This window comes from Carya illinoinensis, chromosome 4, assembly GCF_018687715.1.
Source record: "Carya illinoinensis cultivar Pawnee chromosome 4, C.illinoinensisPawnee_v1, whole genome shotgun sequence".
In the NCBI taxonomy this organism is placed as follows: domain Eukaryota; kingdom Viridiplantae; phylum Streptophyta; class Magnoliopsida; order Fagales; family Juglandaceae; genus Carya; species Carya illinoinensis.
In genome coordinates this window covers 3,432,147-3,448,690 of record NC_056755.1, presented here as the reverse complement: position 1 = coordinate 3,448,690, position 16,544 = coordinate 3,432,147, and the positions used below count along the sequence as shown (strand labels likewise).

The 16,544-nt window shown below is 35.7% G+C and overlaps 2 protein-coding genes across 5 annotated transcripts; one reads left to right on the top strand and one right to left on the bottom strand.

The window, feature by feature from the left end:
- Positions 1-649: 649 nt before the first annotated feature.
- On the bottom strand, positions 650-2,534 carry LOC122306964 (probable carboxylesterase 17). Its single transcript, XM_043119546.1, has one exon. It carries the CDS (start codon positions 2,019-2,021, stop codon positions 807-809), a length of 1,215 nt encoding a protein of 404 aa, XP_042975480.1. The 5' UTR covers positions 2,022-2,534; the 3' UTR covers positions 650-806.
- Positions 2,535-6,798: 4,264 nt separating this feature from the next.
- Positions 6,799-15,575, top strand: LOC122306880 (T-complex protein 1 subunit zeta 1). 4 transcript variants are annotated; one of them, XM_043119423.1, is made up of 16 exons: positions 7,003-7,068; positions 7,180-7,243; positions 7,848-7,916; positions 8,207-8,342; positions 9,173-9,324; positions 9,602-9,649; positions 9,836-9,928; positions 10,444-10,550; positions 11,023-11,137; positions 11,238-11,324; positions 12,739-12,943; positions 13,082-13,176; positions 13,900-13,968; positions 14,063-14,170; positions 14,277-14,395; positions 15,228-15,575. In XM_043119423.1, the coding sequence occupies exons 4-16, from the start codon at positions 8,231-8,233 to the stop codon at positions 15,328-15,330; spliced, it is 1,413 nt and encodes a 470-aa protein (XP_042975357.1). In that variant the 5' UTR covers positions 7,003-7,068; positions 7,180-7,243; positions 7,848-7,916; positions 8,207-8,230; the 3' UTR covers positions 15,331-15,575. The 4 variants fall into 4 exon arrangements, with proteins under 4 accessions (XP_042975355.1, XP_042975356.1, XP_042975357.1 ...); XM_043119421.1 differs by lacking the exon at positions 7,848-7,916 and having other exon boundaries at positions 6,799-7,068; XM_043119422.1 differs by lacking the exons at positions 7,848-7,916; positions 15,228-15,575 and adding an exon at positions 14,836-15,186 and having other exon boundaries at positions 6,800-7,068.
- Positions 15,576-16,544: the final 969 nt, after the last annotated feature.

Here is a 16,544-nt window from a genome sequence, read left to right as displayed (position 1 = left end):
ATATAAGAGCTGAATAATATCCCATATGAGGTATCGAATCTACAGTGCCATACCTGTGTGCGTGCGAGTCTCTATTTTATGTGCATTAGTTTCTTGAACAGAATCACTATGAGATGATTAGCGGATTATGTGCAGTGACAAAAGTAAGGGTTTATTAATAAAGTTTGGAGGTTTCGTCCTTTTTAAAAAAAAGAAGAAGAAGAAGAAGGAAGTCATGTTTAAGCCTTAATCATGCAATCGTGTCTTTTGTAAGTTGCGTGTTTAAGTATTGTACAAGTCTCCTATGAAGTCCTTGTATATGCATACACACCCATACGATATTATTTAACCTAATAGGAAAAGTGCAGGGTTATGGTTTGAACTTAAAATATATGTTCTAATACTATATAAAATCACGACTTAATCTAAAAATTTAAGTCGATAGTGATAACTATATTTAATCATTTATAAACAAAAGCATATATTATTATTCATTTTTGGAGATGTCATTTTCAAATACAGATTAATATAGTGTGTATCAAGTAGTTTTTCATGTGGACGTGTATTTAGAATGGAGTTACATGACAAGGTCGATTAGCAGTGCTACTTAGCAGCCCCCGATGTCTCTATTTACGAGCAAACAACTTTCTTGAAGAAAATGAGATACTAGTTAGGCAACTTTTAATTCATACAACTCAAAACAAGAGCACAGGTATCTTTGCTGTTTAACAAACACACGTAATTTAGCCAGTAACATTTTCAACATCGACACCAAACAAGCAGTAAAAGAATAAAAAGAAAAGAAAGAAAGACATTAATTTCGTTAGTCACTCGTTGATGAAAGCCTTGATACGAGACATCATGTCGTGGGTTCGAGGTTGAGACAACTGAGAGTTATGCAGAAGTTGAAATGCATGTCCTACGCCATTGTGCATCACTGTTTCCACCCTTTTCCCTGCCCTAATCAAAGCAGAGCAAAATTCCAAGTTCCTATCCTTCAGTATATCCATTTCTGATACGCATACCATCATGGCTGGAAGTCTTAAATCCCTCAACCTAGCTGCGGCGCCATTTGCTAGAGGGTTGCACCATGGATGGTCGCGGGTTGCTCCAGGAGGTAGGGATAAACGCCAATATGCATCAGCCGCCGACAGGGTCAGCGCTGAATTAGGTGGTTGATTGTTATACTTTTCGGACCAAGTGAGTGCCTCTCCTCCAAAGAAAGGTTGGATCAAGATGGTACCTTTGAGAGACAGCGGCCTTAAAATGGTGGATTCGGATGAACCACTTGAACCGAGCCGTGTGGCCACATTGTAAGCTATGTTGGCCCCTGCACTGTCTCCAGCTAGGTAGATGCTAGAAAGATTGCAAAGCTTCAACCACCATTTGTGCTCGCTAGAACCGTTTAGAGCTTGCTGTTTCACCCACATAAGAGTGGTGAAACCGTCCTCATATGCAGCAGGAAGACGATTCTCAGGGGCCAGACGATAATTTACAGAGATGATCACGCAATTTGCTTTAGAAGCAAGGCTGGACAGAAACTCATTGTAACAGCTCCAAGAAGCGGAGCCGACACAAAACCCACCTCCATGAAAGTAAACAAGCAATGGAAGCTTTCCGGAACAACTCGGGACATACATGCGTGCCCACAAACTCGTGTACCTGTCGATTACAACATCGTTTGCTGTCACGCCACGCTCTAGTCCCATGGTGCAAGGGACAATAGGAACAATTGGAGGCCTTTCGACGTGTCCATCTTTGTATACTCGAATGAGACCTTCAATCTCCTCAACGACTCCTCCATGTTGGTGAGCGTTCCTGCCAGCTTTGAGGTTAAACCTTGGATCAAATGATATGGTAGCCATTCTGCTGGTTCTCATAAGATGAGTCAAATAGTGGTATCTATAATTTGTGGTGTGAATGTTACTGCCTCGAGGGGTCTTTATATAGAGATTTAAGAAGATTAGGCCAAATAAGCTTCCCAATCTATTCATCCCGTAAGTGGGCGCGCAGTCGACCTCAGCTGATTCCTCGCTGACCATATGCCGTCCAAAGGATTTTTATTTGAGGCAAAAGGCCATAATCCTTTAGTTAAGGAACCTTCATGTGTTGCAATTCATATTCGCAATATACTACATGCATATTTTCTACCTTTCCGGCCATTACATCAACATCCCACGACTAATTAACCTGAGTTCATTTTGTTCTAATGATCTTATCCCTCAAATTCAATACATCTGAACGTAAAAGAGATAACCAATTACCTTTTTCAAGCAAGGGTTTAGAGTAAGAATTCTCCCCTGAAATGAGGCTGAGCAGTATAGACATTAATCAGAGGGAACACAAGAAATTCATGATGGACTGCTTTTCCTCTCGAATATTCTTTTCATGTTTCTCGTGGAGGAAAAACGCTCTCTTTCCCTCGGCGGCGCCACCGCCTCTTCAAAAAGTATGTACATCAGTGGCTTTTGACGGCAACTTTGCTGAATAGTGATAATTAAATCTCATCAGCTAAATGCGATCATAGCAAGATCAACTTATTGGAATATTGTAGCCACGCATGCAAATAATTATTATACTCTGTTGTGGAAGACTACTCTTGTCGATCTCGGGGATCTCGAGTGGAAACTGATTGAAAAGAAAAGACAAAAGGGAGGATATTCTTCAAATTCCAAGTACATGCAAACGGACAGTCAACTTTATTCTGCAGATATCTCACTTTCTTTCAATAGCTTTTTGACTGCTCATCTTCTAATTATTCTCCTTCCACTTTTTTTCCCGCGAGCACGCGCGGGGTATTGATTTTTTTGGAAGGGGTTCCGATTTTGATCAGGTTCTGCATAATTAAGTTAGATTTTCTCTCTTCTTCTAGTAGAAAATGGAACTATTAAGTCGAACCATATCAGAACACTCATAAACAGAAGACAAGATGCCGACACAGTCAATAGATAGATAGATAGATATAAACCGAGCAATCGTACACCTGGTGGCAACCCGACAACCTTCAAGAATCAACCAAAGCAAATATGGGATCTGCACAACTTGTCCTCTTGGGGAAGAAAACAAAAATTCAAAACGTAAACTGAAGACAAAAATCGAAGAACCAATAAAGGAGATGGAGAATGATCGAGCACGGGGAATTGAATTCTTGGTATTAGATTTCCCACCGTTCTCGCCTAATTAGAATCGATGTCGTACATCTGACCATAAGTTTACTAAATGTGGAATGGACCAATGCGGTGACGCCTATTATGCTGATCTTGGCATATCCCATGTCTAAGGCAATTTTTAGAGGGGAAATGCTTAGTTAATCGATGATGTGCACCACATCTATCTTTTTTTAATATATATATATATATATAAAAACAGACGAAATGAACAACGATACATTTTGTTGGTCCACGTTCTAGATCTCAATTCAATTTTTTTAAATTTTAAAATAATAAAAATAATATTTTTTTAATTTTTATATTTCATTTAAAACCATTTCATTTCATCTAACATATAAATTCAAACTATCACTAAAGTATCTTGAGACAAGAATTGCAGGTGGAGCCACTTTCACGAAGTCATTAAGGGCTATTGTCGCTATGGAAAAATGTACCTTACACGTAGTTGCTTCATATTCAGAGGGTTGCATAAATTATTTTGTCTTTGTTAGTTGTTATATAGCCCATGATCAGTGTAAACTATGCTGGCCGAATAAACTAGCTACTGCAGGGTATATATTCGCAAGTACGACTGATAAGTACCATGTGTATTTGGGGTGGCTAAAAGATAAGCTAGCCAGGAGTCGAGATAAAACCTTGATCTTTATAAAGATTGCAATTTTACTGGGTAGGTCCCATGCTGAAGATTTGATACCCAGGACATAATCTTGGTAGGATTGTCCCGTTTTGATTGACAGACGATCTCAATTTATTTAATTTTATTATTATAAATTTTTTTTAAATTTTTATATATAAAATATAATAAATAATTTAATTTTTTCAAATTATAAGATAATAATAATATTTTAATAATATTTTATTTAAATTTCAACTTATCTCATCTCAAGTTATTATCCAAACTGCATCTAATATCAATGTATTGGTCTTTTGGTATACTTAGGGAGTGAGATGAGATGTAAATTTTGTCAATAATAATAAAATAGTTTGTAAATAATAATAAGATAGTTTGAGTTTAGTATTTTTTAAATTTTGAGAAATGAGAGAAAATAAATTGAATAAAAAATATTATAAAGTTAAAATATTATTAAAATATATTTTATAATATTATTTTTATTTTAAAATTTGAAAAAATTAAATTATTTTTTATTTTTTATTTTAAAATTTTTAAAAATTATAATAATTAATTTGAAAAGAGTTATATTTAAATTATGTTTAGAAAGTAGACGAGAAGAAATGAAAATGGTAGGAGGAGACTCTTTTCAAACAAGCCAAGTAATCCAAATACCTCGAAACGATTCAAATTCTAGAGATGGTCTCTCAGTGGGAACCTCCGATGGCGTGTCATGCACATTCGACTTACGTACAAAACGACGGTGAAAGTTTATATTCTTTCCAGCCCTCAAACCCACCAGGAGTCAAGACTTTCAAAGGGGGTACAATCTTTATAAAATTCCCTTCCTTTCTTCCCCTGCTTTTTTGACCGCCTTTGTCGGTTGTCCATATATTGAGATAGAGGGGAGAGTAACCCAAGAAAGAGAGAAAAGGCTAGAGGGCGCACTGGGTAGTTGGTTCTAGATTATTACCTCCCTCCTCTCCCTTCTCCTTTTTTATTTTTATTTTTCTTTAACAAGCAAATTTCATCAAAATAAAAAAATATACAAATTAGAATAAGTAGAGTTCCTCAACAAAACATCTCAAATAACAATCACAATACAAATAAGGTGAAAAAAAGAAAAAAAAAATTAAGACTAATTTCTTGATCTCTAGTCAAGTCCTATAAAGAGGATACTGTTTTAAAAGACGTTTTGAACGTAAATCACAACTAGAGACAGTGCAAGTGAAAACACTATAGTTGAAAGTCTTGAGATATTTATTAGTGAGATCCTTAGTTTCTTTCACAAGATCAACAGTTAGGGAGAGCAATAAGCTGGATAGACTAGTATCAAAATGACAGATATGCAGTGGCGTATAGCCAATCTACACCTCTGGAGTGGTGCTCACTCGCCAATGGAATGGATGAAGGGTCATACCAATCTGAATGATCAAAGGGTGAAGAGTCTACTGGTACAGTGCGTGTAGCCAGTAGAGCTGTTAGAGCACGACAATGCTTAAAGGCCATGTGGGAAAACAAACTGCGCGTGAGAGTCACATGTAAGAAAAAGTTGTAAAAAAAAAGATCTATAAGATCTTTTACCTCCGGCCATTTGTGCTTGATAACTGGAAAGCTTTAAATCTACAAAAGAGACTAGAGATTTTGTAGGGAAGGGACTTCTAGTCTTTTGCCTTAGAATTTTTTAGGTGGTTCTAATGGAAAACACAAGCCCCTTTATATAGGCAAGATTAGGGACCCTCATTTATTACTCCTACAACCTTTAGGCTATCCTTATTATTCTATCTATCACAAAATAGCAAGGGTCACCACTTTATTTATGAAGGGCAATTACCTATGCTTGATAGATGAAGTGAACCACTTTAGGGAAGACAAAGGTTTTCTAGGAAAACCAAAAGTCTAACATCACACGCTTATATTTTGGGTGTGGTTCCGTGTCGTCCCAGTATATCAACAGGAGGGGAAAGTCGTGGTGGGGTGCGTGCCGACTGTTCATGGCCAGAGAACTTTAGACCTAAGAAAATCTGAACTGGTGAAAAAACACTACCATATAAACATATTCACATATATGTAGCATAAAGGAAACAAAAAAAGAAAGTGAGATGTAGAGGAAGGTGGAGCTCTCGGGTGAAACTGAATGAAATGATTGATTTTTCTAAAGAGAAGTTGGAGCTTCTCTTTCTAAAAAACTGAACGGGTAGCCAATTTTCTAGATTATTAGCTATCACTAAGGCCCCGTTTGATTATACAGATGAAATAAGATAAGATGAGATGTTTTAAATAGTAATGAATAAAATATTATTATAATATAATTTTTGAATATTAATTTTATATTGAGATTTAAAAAAGTGAAATTATTTATTATATTTTATATGAAGATTTAAAAAAGTTATAATGAAGAGTTGAAATGAGATGATATTAAATTTTTAGTTTTGATTAACCAAACAAGGCCTAATTGGATTAAATTGCCCAGATGACATTTTGTCCTCATAAGTTCAGTAACCATTACAAATAGAGTATGGTTGACTTCGCTCTATCTACAAGATATAATTTAATTTATAAATTTTAAATTTTAAAATATATATTTTAAATTAAATCATGATAAGTAAATGATGTATTTTGTAAAAATCTTCGAATAGAATTATTCATTAATCGAATGTCATGGTTTGCCGACTTTGCTCGTGGATATCCAGAAAGCAGGGGTATATCATGTGAAAAATTAGAAGTATATATTCTCGACCACCTTTTCAATTTTTGTTTTCCATCGTGTTACATACCAACCTTCACTTTGACGGAGGATTTGTGTCCCATATATTGCAGAAGGGTTCCTGGATATAAATATCGGGCCGTTACGGTTTTCGAAAGGCTAGGTCCCCTATTACTCTATAAGTTCGGGCCCAAAACTCCCAACAGAACGAGGCTTGGGAAGCTCACGCCCAGCGAAAAGCTCTCCTGGCCCAAGCCTCAATTAATGCATGGATTGGGTTGACCCAGAGTTAGGGTCGGAAATGATCCAATCCGATACGTGTATGAGCTCCAATTACGAAGGAAACGCAAAACCCCTCCTCACTTACTTCTCCTTCTCGGTCCCTGCGTACACCACCATCTTTGCATACGCAGAGTGTAGCATCCGTGATTCCCTCCCCATCTCTCTATCTTACTGAACCCGCTGAAGATGTCGCTGAGAGTGCTGAATCCAAACGCGGAGGTGCTGAACAAATCGGCCGCACTGCACATGAACATCAATGCCGCTAAAGGCTTGCAGAACGTCCTCAAGACCAACCTCGGCCCCAAGGGCACCATCAAGATGTATGTATTTTGTTCTTTAATATTACTCTCTCTCTCTCTCTCTCTCTCTCTCTCTCTCTCTACGTGTTTTTCCTAATCTTCTCTCTGATTTTCGCGGTTTTTTATTTCCAGGCTTGTTAGTGGGGCCGGTGATATCAAGCTCACTAAAGACGGCAACACTCTCTTGAAAGAAATGGTCAGTTCTCTATTTCTTTTATGCTCTCTCTCTCTCGTAAACCCTAGATCCTTATGATTCTTCAAGTTATGGTACAATCAGTTCAGCATGTTGTACTACACTTCGCTGCCGCTTTTATGGATTTTTAGAGTTCCTTTTTCTTTTCTTTTTTGGCATATAGATTTTTAGAGTTCTATTCATGCGTTTACATGCATCGGAAATGCATTCTATGTAAATTCCAAACTTTATTCCTTATCTTAAACCAGTAAGGCTTGGTTGATTTTTCAGGAAAATGTTTTTATTATTATATTATGTTTTATTTTGAAAAATGTTCGAATCACGCCTGTATTATAATCACGACGGGTTTGCAGTGTCATGCGATTGCACTGACAGATTTGTTTTCCCTGTAATGTTGATTGGGAGTGCATCTGGAGCTGTTTCAAGTGTTGGCTTATATAGTGGATTTATAACTATTTTAAATTCTAAATGTGAAGTGGATACAAAATGATGGGGTTATGTTTTCTCGACTTCCAAGATTCGCTTGGCTTCTGCACTTTTTTTCCTATTGAGTTCCGAGCGTAGCAAACAATCATGTATACTAATATGTTTTTAAACTTATAAAAAGGTGTAAACAATTATATACACGGGATGGAAGCGGTGAAGAAGGATGTGTCAAATAGGGAGAGGATAAAAGGTATGATTTTAGTTTGCAAATAAGGACGCAACAGAGTACACGTGGCAGACTCTGATTAGTTGGTGTTGATCACAATTTAAGTAGGATTAACGGTTAGTTTATTTAATTCTTATTGAGGACACTGGACTTTATAGAAACTGAAATATTTCCTGAATCTCAATGATTGCCAATTACAACTTCCTCGTGGGCATGTTTAAAATTGATGCACAATTACTGGTTGTAATAAACATGCTACTGTGTGTATCTTTCTAGATAGTATTTTGTTGCTTATATTTTATCAATGGTTGCAGCAAATACAAAACCCTACAGCAATTATGATTGCAAGAACAGCTGTTGCCCAAGATGACATCAGTGGAGATGGCACAACTTCTACAGTGCTCTTTATTGGCGAGCTTATGAAACAATCAGAACATTACATTGATGAAGGTCAGTGATGCCAATCAGAGTAAACTCACTGTCACATTGAGTTGTGTAAAACTTGAAAGATAATTTATGTTTCTCATCCACCCTTATTTCCCCCTCTATTCTGCTCCTTCACGCATTCTTTTATGTTCTATTTATTGCTCTGATTGTTAAGGATTATTGGAGGAATAGAGCAATGTGCAAACCCTTTGCTAAGGGGTTATCTGTGGTTTATCATGTCAGAAATGCTACCATTTTTTCCTTTCCATTTCTTATATGGAAATTATGGCCTTTCACTTCAGTGTCAACAAAATGAATGCTTATGAAAAAGAATTATCACCATACTTAATAGCTGAAGGCTGTCCGGAATGTACTTTCTGTGTGTATAATCTCCAAATTCAACAAATACCATGAATAGGAATCAATAATATAAACTTATATGGTATATTTAAAAGGCTAACCAGAATTGCTATTTTGTTAAAAGATGAAATATCTACTTGAGCTCCCCATATTTACTTTGAACTTGTCGTGCTAAAAGCATCTTTATGTGTATCACATTCTGCAAATGTAATCAGTATTTTAGTAGCCAGGGTGGAAAATAATTTTGTGTTGCCAAGTTTTCCAGACAGAAAATCAATAAATAACCTTGAGAGATGAACATTTTTCTAATGGTTATGAGCTTTCTCATAAAAGAAAAGCTAGAAACATGTTTTTTATTTTATTTTTTCTATCCTTTCTAATTTATATATATTTTTTTATAGGTAATAAGAAATTTTATTCCAAGTAAATAGGCATAGCCCAAGTACATTGGAAGTATAATTTATAATTTATATTTTTGAGACTGTTTGTTCCAGGAATGCATCCCCGTGTATTGGTTGATGGTTTTGAGATTGCTAAAAGAGCAACTCTTCAATTTCTTGAAAAATTCAAGACTCTTGTGCTTATGGGTGATGAGCCTGACAAAGAAGTTCTGAAAATGGTAGCAAGGACAACACTCAGAACTAAGGTAACATGTAATTTCACTTTTCTTTAAATTCTGCTTTTAAAAGGATGGCATGGAATGGGATTTGCTAATTTTTTGAAAAAATTAGATGAAATAATTTTATCAACATAATTTTCCTTTGTATTTTCAAATGGTATTTTGATTAAATAGTGTCTACCTCCTCCACTCTCTCTTCCCAAAATAAGGTGGAAGGTAAGGCCATGGGTCTTGTGCCATACAAGTTGTTGAGTTGTATTAACCTCTTGGGATTTGATTCTGACACACCTTGTTCCGTCTACAGTTGTACGAAACACTTGCAGATCGATTAACTGACATTGTTGTTAATGCGGTGAGTTTTATGCTGTGGAAGTTTATTTATGGCTTCATGAGACTGCTAATTGGATTATTTAAGCTCATAAAGAAAAATTAGACTATTTCAGCTCCCATATTTTATTATGTTAGCTGGATTATTCATTTGGAAGTTTGTGGTAGAACTTTGCATATGGGCGTTGAGTAACCTATTTTTATGTGACAGGTGCTATGCATTCGCAGGCCTGAGGAAGGCATCGATCTGTTTATGGTGGAGATAATGCACATGCGTCATAAATTTGATGTTGACACACGCTTGGTATGCTCATCTTTTACAGTCGTGTATAAGTGTTTATTAAATACAGTCATCATTATGTGATTGTTTTCAGCATTAATTGGAGGTTATCTGCTATTCTGAAACTCTATATATGTATATATATATATTTTTTTGGGGGGGGGGGGGTGTGGTTGTTCTTACATCTACTGTCTAATTTGTGCAAAAATATATTTAACTGTGTATTCACTTTTTCTGGGTAATGTTGTTCCAATTTTTTGAAAATAAATATTAAAGCTTGGGGAAGTATGTTACAGTGCATCTATTATTTTTGGCGGTTGAACTCTTTGCCAGTTATTGCATGTTTCATTCGATGGTACCATCTTATCTGATTGTATTTTTACAAAGATACTTGCCACTCACGATAACAATTCCATTGCACTTTTACCACATTAATATCTGAATGGTTCCTTTATATGGTGCAAGTTTAACAATAGATTTGCTTATATTCATGGTTTACCTTTCACTACCATGCAGTTTCAACTTATGTTAATTTGTAGGTTGAGGGTCTTGTCCTTGATCATGGCTCCAGACATCCTGATATGAAGCGACGAGCTGAGAATTGTTACATTTTGACATGCAATGTCTCTTTGGAGTATGAGAAAAGGTGAAAGGGAGAAGCATAAACATGTGGAAAGTCATGAAGGATTCTATTTCTTATCTTTTGAATATTGATATTTGTCTTGATTATTTATACACATTAATATGTATGTAGCTGTATTGTTTATCAAGAAAATATAAACTTCCTTTGTATACTTCTCATCTATACTTCTTGTGTACTTGGACTATACCTTCTCTTCATATGAATAAAAATTCTTGATTACCTATCAAAAAAAGAAGAAGATAAAAATAAGATAACATAATCGAGAAGTAGAAAGAGCTGTGTGGTATGTCATCTTTTGTCCTGACACATATAAATGTGGAGCTGCTTGCATCCTTTTTATTTCCCTGTTGATCACTTAGTAATTAGTGATTCGAGTCAAGTTATAGACTTTTTTTTTTTTGCATGAGTACGTTAATATTGTCTGCCATTATCAATATTGTTTGTGGACATCATTGAAATTATAGTTTCCTCTCAGTGAAATAAATGCAGGCTTTTTCTACTCAAGTGCAGAGCAGAGAGAGGCAATGGTTTCAGCCGAAAGGCGCCAGGTTGATGAAAGAGTTCAAAAAATTATTGACCTGAAAAATAAGGTAGTTGATTCAGAATTTGTCTGTTTCCACCATATGCAGCATATAAGTGTAGGCATGTAGCATCTATGGTGTATGATATAATTTTTATGGTTTTATGCAGGTTTGTTCTGGTAATGATAATGACTTTGTTGTCATTAATCAAAAGGGAATTGATCCCCCATCACTTGACGTTCTTGCAAAGGCAGGGGTAAGTCATGGACCATTGATGTTGTCTAGTTTCCTATTTATCGATTCATTAATAATGTTGCCCAGATGACTAACACAAGAGGGGGGGTGAATTGAGTTGTATTAAAAAAATAACAATTATAAATCAAATATATAATATAAAATATAAACAAAATATGAAATAATAATAAATATAAAGAGTAAGGGTAAGAGAGAAGCAAACTCAGTATGTTAACGAGGTTCGGCCCCACTGCCTACGTCCTCGCCTCAAGCTACCCCTTGAGGATTCTCAAATTCACTATTCAACCTTCTTCAGGTGGAGATAGAAACCTATTACACCTTTGGACAACACCGCTACAAAGGATCCGTGTAGAACACCCTCTACACTTGCAATTACCTTACACGTGGTGATTCAACTATTCTCCGTGTAGAATACTTTCTACACGCACAAAGGTTATACACACCATTTTTCTGATACAAGAGCTGATAGTGGGTAGGTTATCAGAAAACACTCCTCAATGAGTGAAATAAGAACAATACAGCGCAAACTATATCTCTCAAAATGAATAAGGATTAAGGCTCAATGCTTAGAGAAGAGAGAATGAAAGCTTTGAATGAATATTGTATGCTCTTGGTGTTGTAAATGTGAAACTCTCAAATGATCTATTTATAGGCATATGAGACTTCATATTCAAATTTAAAAAGATTCACATGTTAAAGACAACATCATTCATTTTTTCAAAAAATTCAAACCTAATCTTTTACTTTTGGCATATGACAAAATGAGCACACTTTGCTTTTCAAAAAATTCAAACCTAATCTTTTACTTTTTGCATATGACAAAATGAGCACACTTTCTTTTTCAAAAAATTCAAACTTAATCTTTTACTTTTTGTATATGACAAAAGGAGCACACTTTACTTTTCAAAAAATTCAAACAAAATCTACCTTTTGTATAAGTCTAAAAAAGCATCAATCACTTTTGAAAATATTCAAATAAAACATGCACATGTGAAAAATGTATTTTAATGCTTTATGATAAAATATTAATTTTGAGCATTAATCCTAATTTCGAATTTTGAATAGATTTACAACATTTTAATGTGAATTTGTTCCCTTCATGCTCATACTTGTTTCTTTGATGTGTTTGACTCCATTTTGTGGACAACTTGAGCTTGAAACTCCTTTATTCTTTGAATTCATTTGTTATTATCAAAATCCATGCGTAGATTTATAATCACATGAAACTTGAAACCCAACAAATAACATGTTTTTATTATTGTTTAGTGTGTTTTGATTGGTCTCTGTTAGTGCCTAAATGGATTTTATGCTAGTATTAATTATGGCTGCCTTTTGTTGTAATATTCAATCCCCACTATGTTAATAGAAAAAAAGTGTTTTTTTTTTGCCTTCTGTTAAATCCACTGATTTTCTAGATAATTGCACTTCGGAGAGCAAAGAGGAGAAATATGGAACGATTGGTTTTGGCCTGTGGGGGAGAGGTCGTAAATTCTGTTGATGATCTAACTCCTGATTGCCTTGGTTGGGCTGGACTAGTCTATGAGCATATCCTTGGGGAAGAAAAGTATACCTTTGTCGAAAATGTGAAGAATCCTCATTCTTGTACAATCTTGATAAAAGGTAAAACTAGTTTTGTAGCTACTTGGCCAAGAGGTTATTGCAGTGACATTTGTTGGTGCTGCTTGTATGATTTGCATGATTTCTTAGCCTTTGGTAAATAGTAATGATTTAATCCTCATCACCGCCTTTGACATTCAGGGCCTAACGACCATACAATAGCCCAAATAAAGGATGCTGTTCGCGATGGCTTAAGGGCAGTCAAAAATACTATCGAAGATGAAGCTGTTGTCTTAGTGAGTTTCCACTGTAGAAGCTTCTTATAACTTGCATGAAGATTTCCTCAACAATGTTTATTATAATGTCCTTGTTAGAATTAACTCTAGCTTGTGTAGCAAATAAAAAAAAAATTGATGTACATGCCTATTTGTACATTTTGAAATGGCCTGATATTTATTGAGGTTAATGTTGAAAATGGTCACAAGTATGTGCCCCAGTATAGGTTAAGAACAAAAAAGGAATTGATACAAAAATGAAGATGATAACTGAAACCTTACCGATTTACAAAGATTAATTTTTCACGACCAGGACAAGCCCATGGGTATGCTTGAATGCAGCTTAGTGTTAACTAATTCAACTTTGTGTCAAAACATATTTTGGCCCGAATATGTTTTTAATAGCATTTACTACAGGACTTGGGCAGTGAGGTTTATCAGAGTGCCTAAAAAAAATGGGACTTATTTGGCATGTTTTAATGGTGAAAAATATCGTGGAGTTATGGGATTATGTTTGCACAACTAAGGTTTGATTTATATACATGTTGCAGAGGTTCTTTCAGATGTTTTAAAGGGATTATTTGCCTTGTGAATCTTTACTTATCACTTTGTTTGCAAGAAGTATGGTTATGCCAGTTATAACAAGATTGGGTCTTTCTTGGTTAGACATGCTGCACGCTATTGATAGTACTGAACATCCCTTATTGTCTACAATTTTGTAACCTTTACCCATCTTTTATTTAGGGTGCTGGAGCTTTTGAAGTTGCAGCCAGACAATACCTAGTAAACGAAGTAAAGAAGACTGTTCAAGGGGTAAGAAATTGTCTACCAAAATTTTCCATGCTCAAAATTATTTAGAAGCATTATTTGTCTTTCTAAGCACATCTGGTTATACAACTTGGATCAGCGTGCTCAACTTGGTGTTGAAGCTTTTGCTGATGCTCTTCTTGTGGTGCCCAAGACATTGGCTGAGAACTCCGGGCTTGACACTCAAGATGTGATCATCGCTCTTACGGTATACTTTCTTTGAAATTTAACATCCGTGTTCTTTTATTTTATTAGAAGGTAAAACGGTGAACAATAAGCATGTTTGAGCTTTGTCACGCCATCTGGATATTCAGGGAGAGCATGACCGGGGAAATGTCGTGGGATTAAACCAGCACACGGGAGAACCTATTGACCCCCAAATGGAGGGTATTTTTGATAATTACTCTGTGAAGCGCCAGATCATAAATTCAGGGTATGTGGGAATTATTATTGGAATTTCAATAGCTATTGTTATTCTCTTTCTATGCCCCTTCTTAATTATTATATAGTTTGCTTTTGGCAGTAAATTTGATTGAGGAAATGTTCTTACAATCCTTTAATTTGATAATCTGAATCTCGCTATCTCTCTGTCCACATCTTGTTCTTCTGAAAATGATGACTGCGTCCATGGATGTTAATCAGTATCTTGCTTATCATTTGATCTCACGAGATATATTACCTGGATATTTAAGAATGGTAGCGTTCTCCAGTGTGAACATTACATATATCAAACAAAGCATATGGAAATTTTGTTTTTCCCTAGTTTTTTTTTTATTTTTCAAGTTGTGAATTTTCAATATTTGCCTTTGTGTTTTCTGGTTTTTGTCACTTTTTCATAAATGAGCAACTGTGATGTCGCTAATCTGCTTGCAGGCCTGTAATAGTATCCCAGTTGCTATTGGTGGATGAAGTAATTCGTGCTGGTCGTAATATGCGGAAACCGACTTAGCTCGCAATATGCTTGATGATGCACGTTATTGTTATCTGCAGTGTTTTCTTAACTGAATGTGTATGAACTAACTTGATGTGAATGGAGGTTTTTTTTTTTTTATGGGAGGGATCTTTGTTAGCGAATCTCAATTTGCAATTTGCATTCGACGTGGGATTTTGTCTTGAATGTGTACTTTGTGCTGTAATCATTGTTTCTCATGTTTCGTAGTTATAATGGGTCCCTCTCACGAGTAAAGCAAACCGACATGATTGATTTCGACTTTCATTTGGAAATTTGATGGTGCGAATATATGTATATGTGGATGCTTGTGCAGTCCTTCGAAATTTACGAGCATCATCTGGTTTCGTATGGTCGGGAAACTGCCAGTCAAGGGAGATAGCCCGGCACCAATCAAGGTGCAACGCTACTGGAAGTAATGTTGTCGGTGTTAATTATGTCTCTAAGAAAATCGTTCTTTGACGGATTGTTTTCTGTTCACTCTCACTGGATCTACCTGGACGGTGAAAAGCAAATTTCAGGACTTGCGGTTGTGGCTTTGCAGTGTTTCTGGTGCATTCAAGACCCACTTTGCCGGTTTAAGCTTTCCGAGTATGAACTTGTCGTCCGATTCCACTCTTATTAATGCTTCAGGGTATATAAATAAAGGGTGGTGTTACTCCCACCAGGGGCTCCCGTTAGTTGTTTTGGGATATTTTTTTCTATATGTATATTTTTAAACACATTTAAATATTTAAAAAAATTATAATATTATTAAAAAATACTTAATCATTAATTAAAAAATAATAAATAATAAAATTAATAAAAAGCACAGCGATTAACTTTTAGCAGTAACCACAAGAGATAGAGTAGCATTTTCCATAAATAAATGGCACCCAGGAACGTGTGGCTTTTCGGTAGGAATTCTGAAAGGCAACCCCATACGACGTTAATCGTGTTACCCTCTTATGTTGGTTCTAGACATGTTTGTAACGCTAGGCTTTTACCCACGTTAAAATTAATTTGGTGTATCTGATTGCCTTGGTCCTAAAGAAAAACTACCAATGGGAGGGAGGGGGGAGCTAGAACTCCGATTCACCAAAGAGCCGACACGCGCCTACCAGTGGCAACTTAATTCTCGCACATTGCCCCATCGCGCTGTGTTCAACTTTTGACTACCCATATGAGAACCTATTTTCATCTCCTTTCGTCGACTGTCTTATTACACTCATCCTCTATGCATACTTTTCCGCTAAGGATTTTGTCTGCAGTAGACAATTCACGACGGTCAAACCCTTGGATTGTTTCATAAACTCCCAATATTGCCAGGCAACTTTCTGGATCTTTTTTAATCCATTTCTCGTTTAATTTTATTTTATTGCACAACTACCATAACTGTATTGAGATTTTTGTTATCCATTTCTCCTTTTTATAGCTTGATATTCTATGCCTCAATTGACTAAATAAAACGAAAAATAAAATCCACACATGAAGCGTGAATGATGGAAGACTAGGTATTGACTCTGTTTCTCAATCGGTCAAAATCTTAGACCCTGTTTGGAACTTGGAGTAATTCAATCTAATTTTAAACTGAATCTAACATCAAAATACTCAAATTTCAAATCATTAAATTCGTCTCAACTCAAAACCTCTT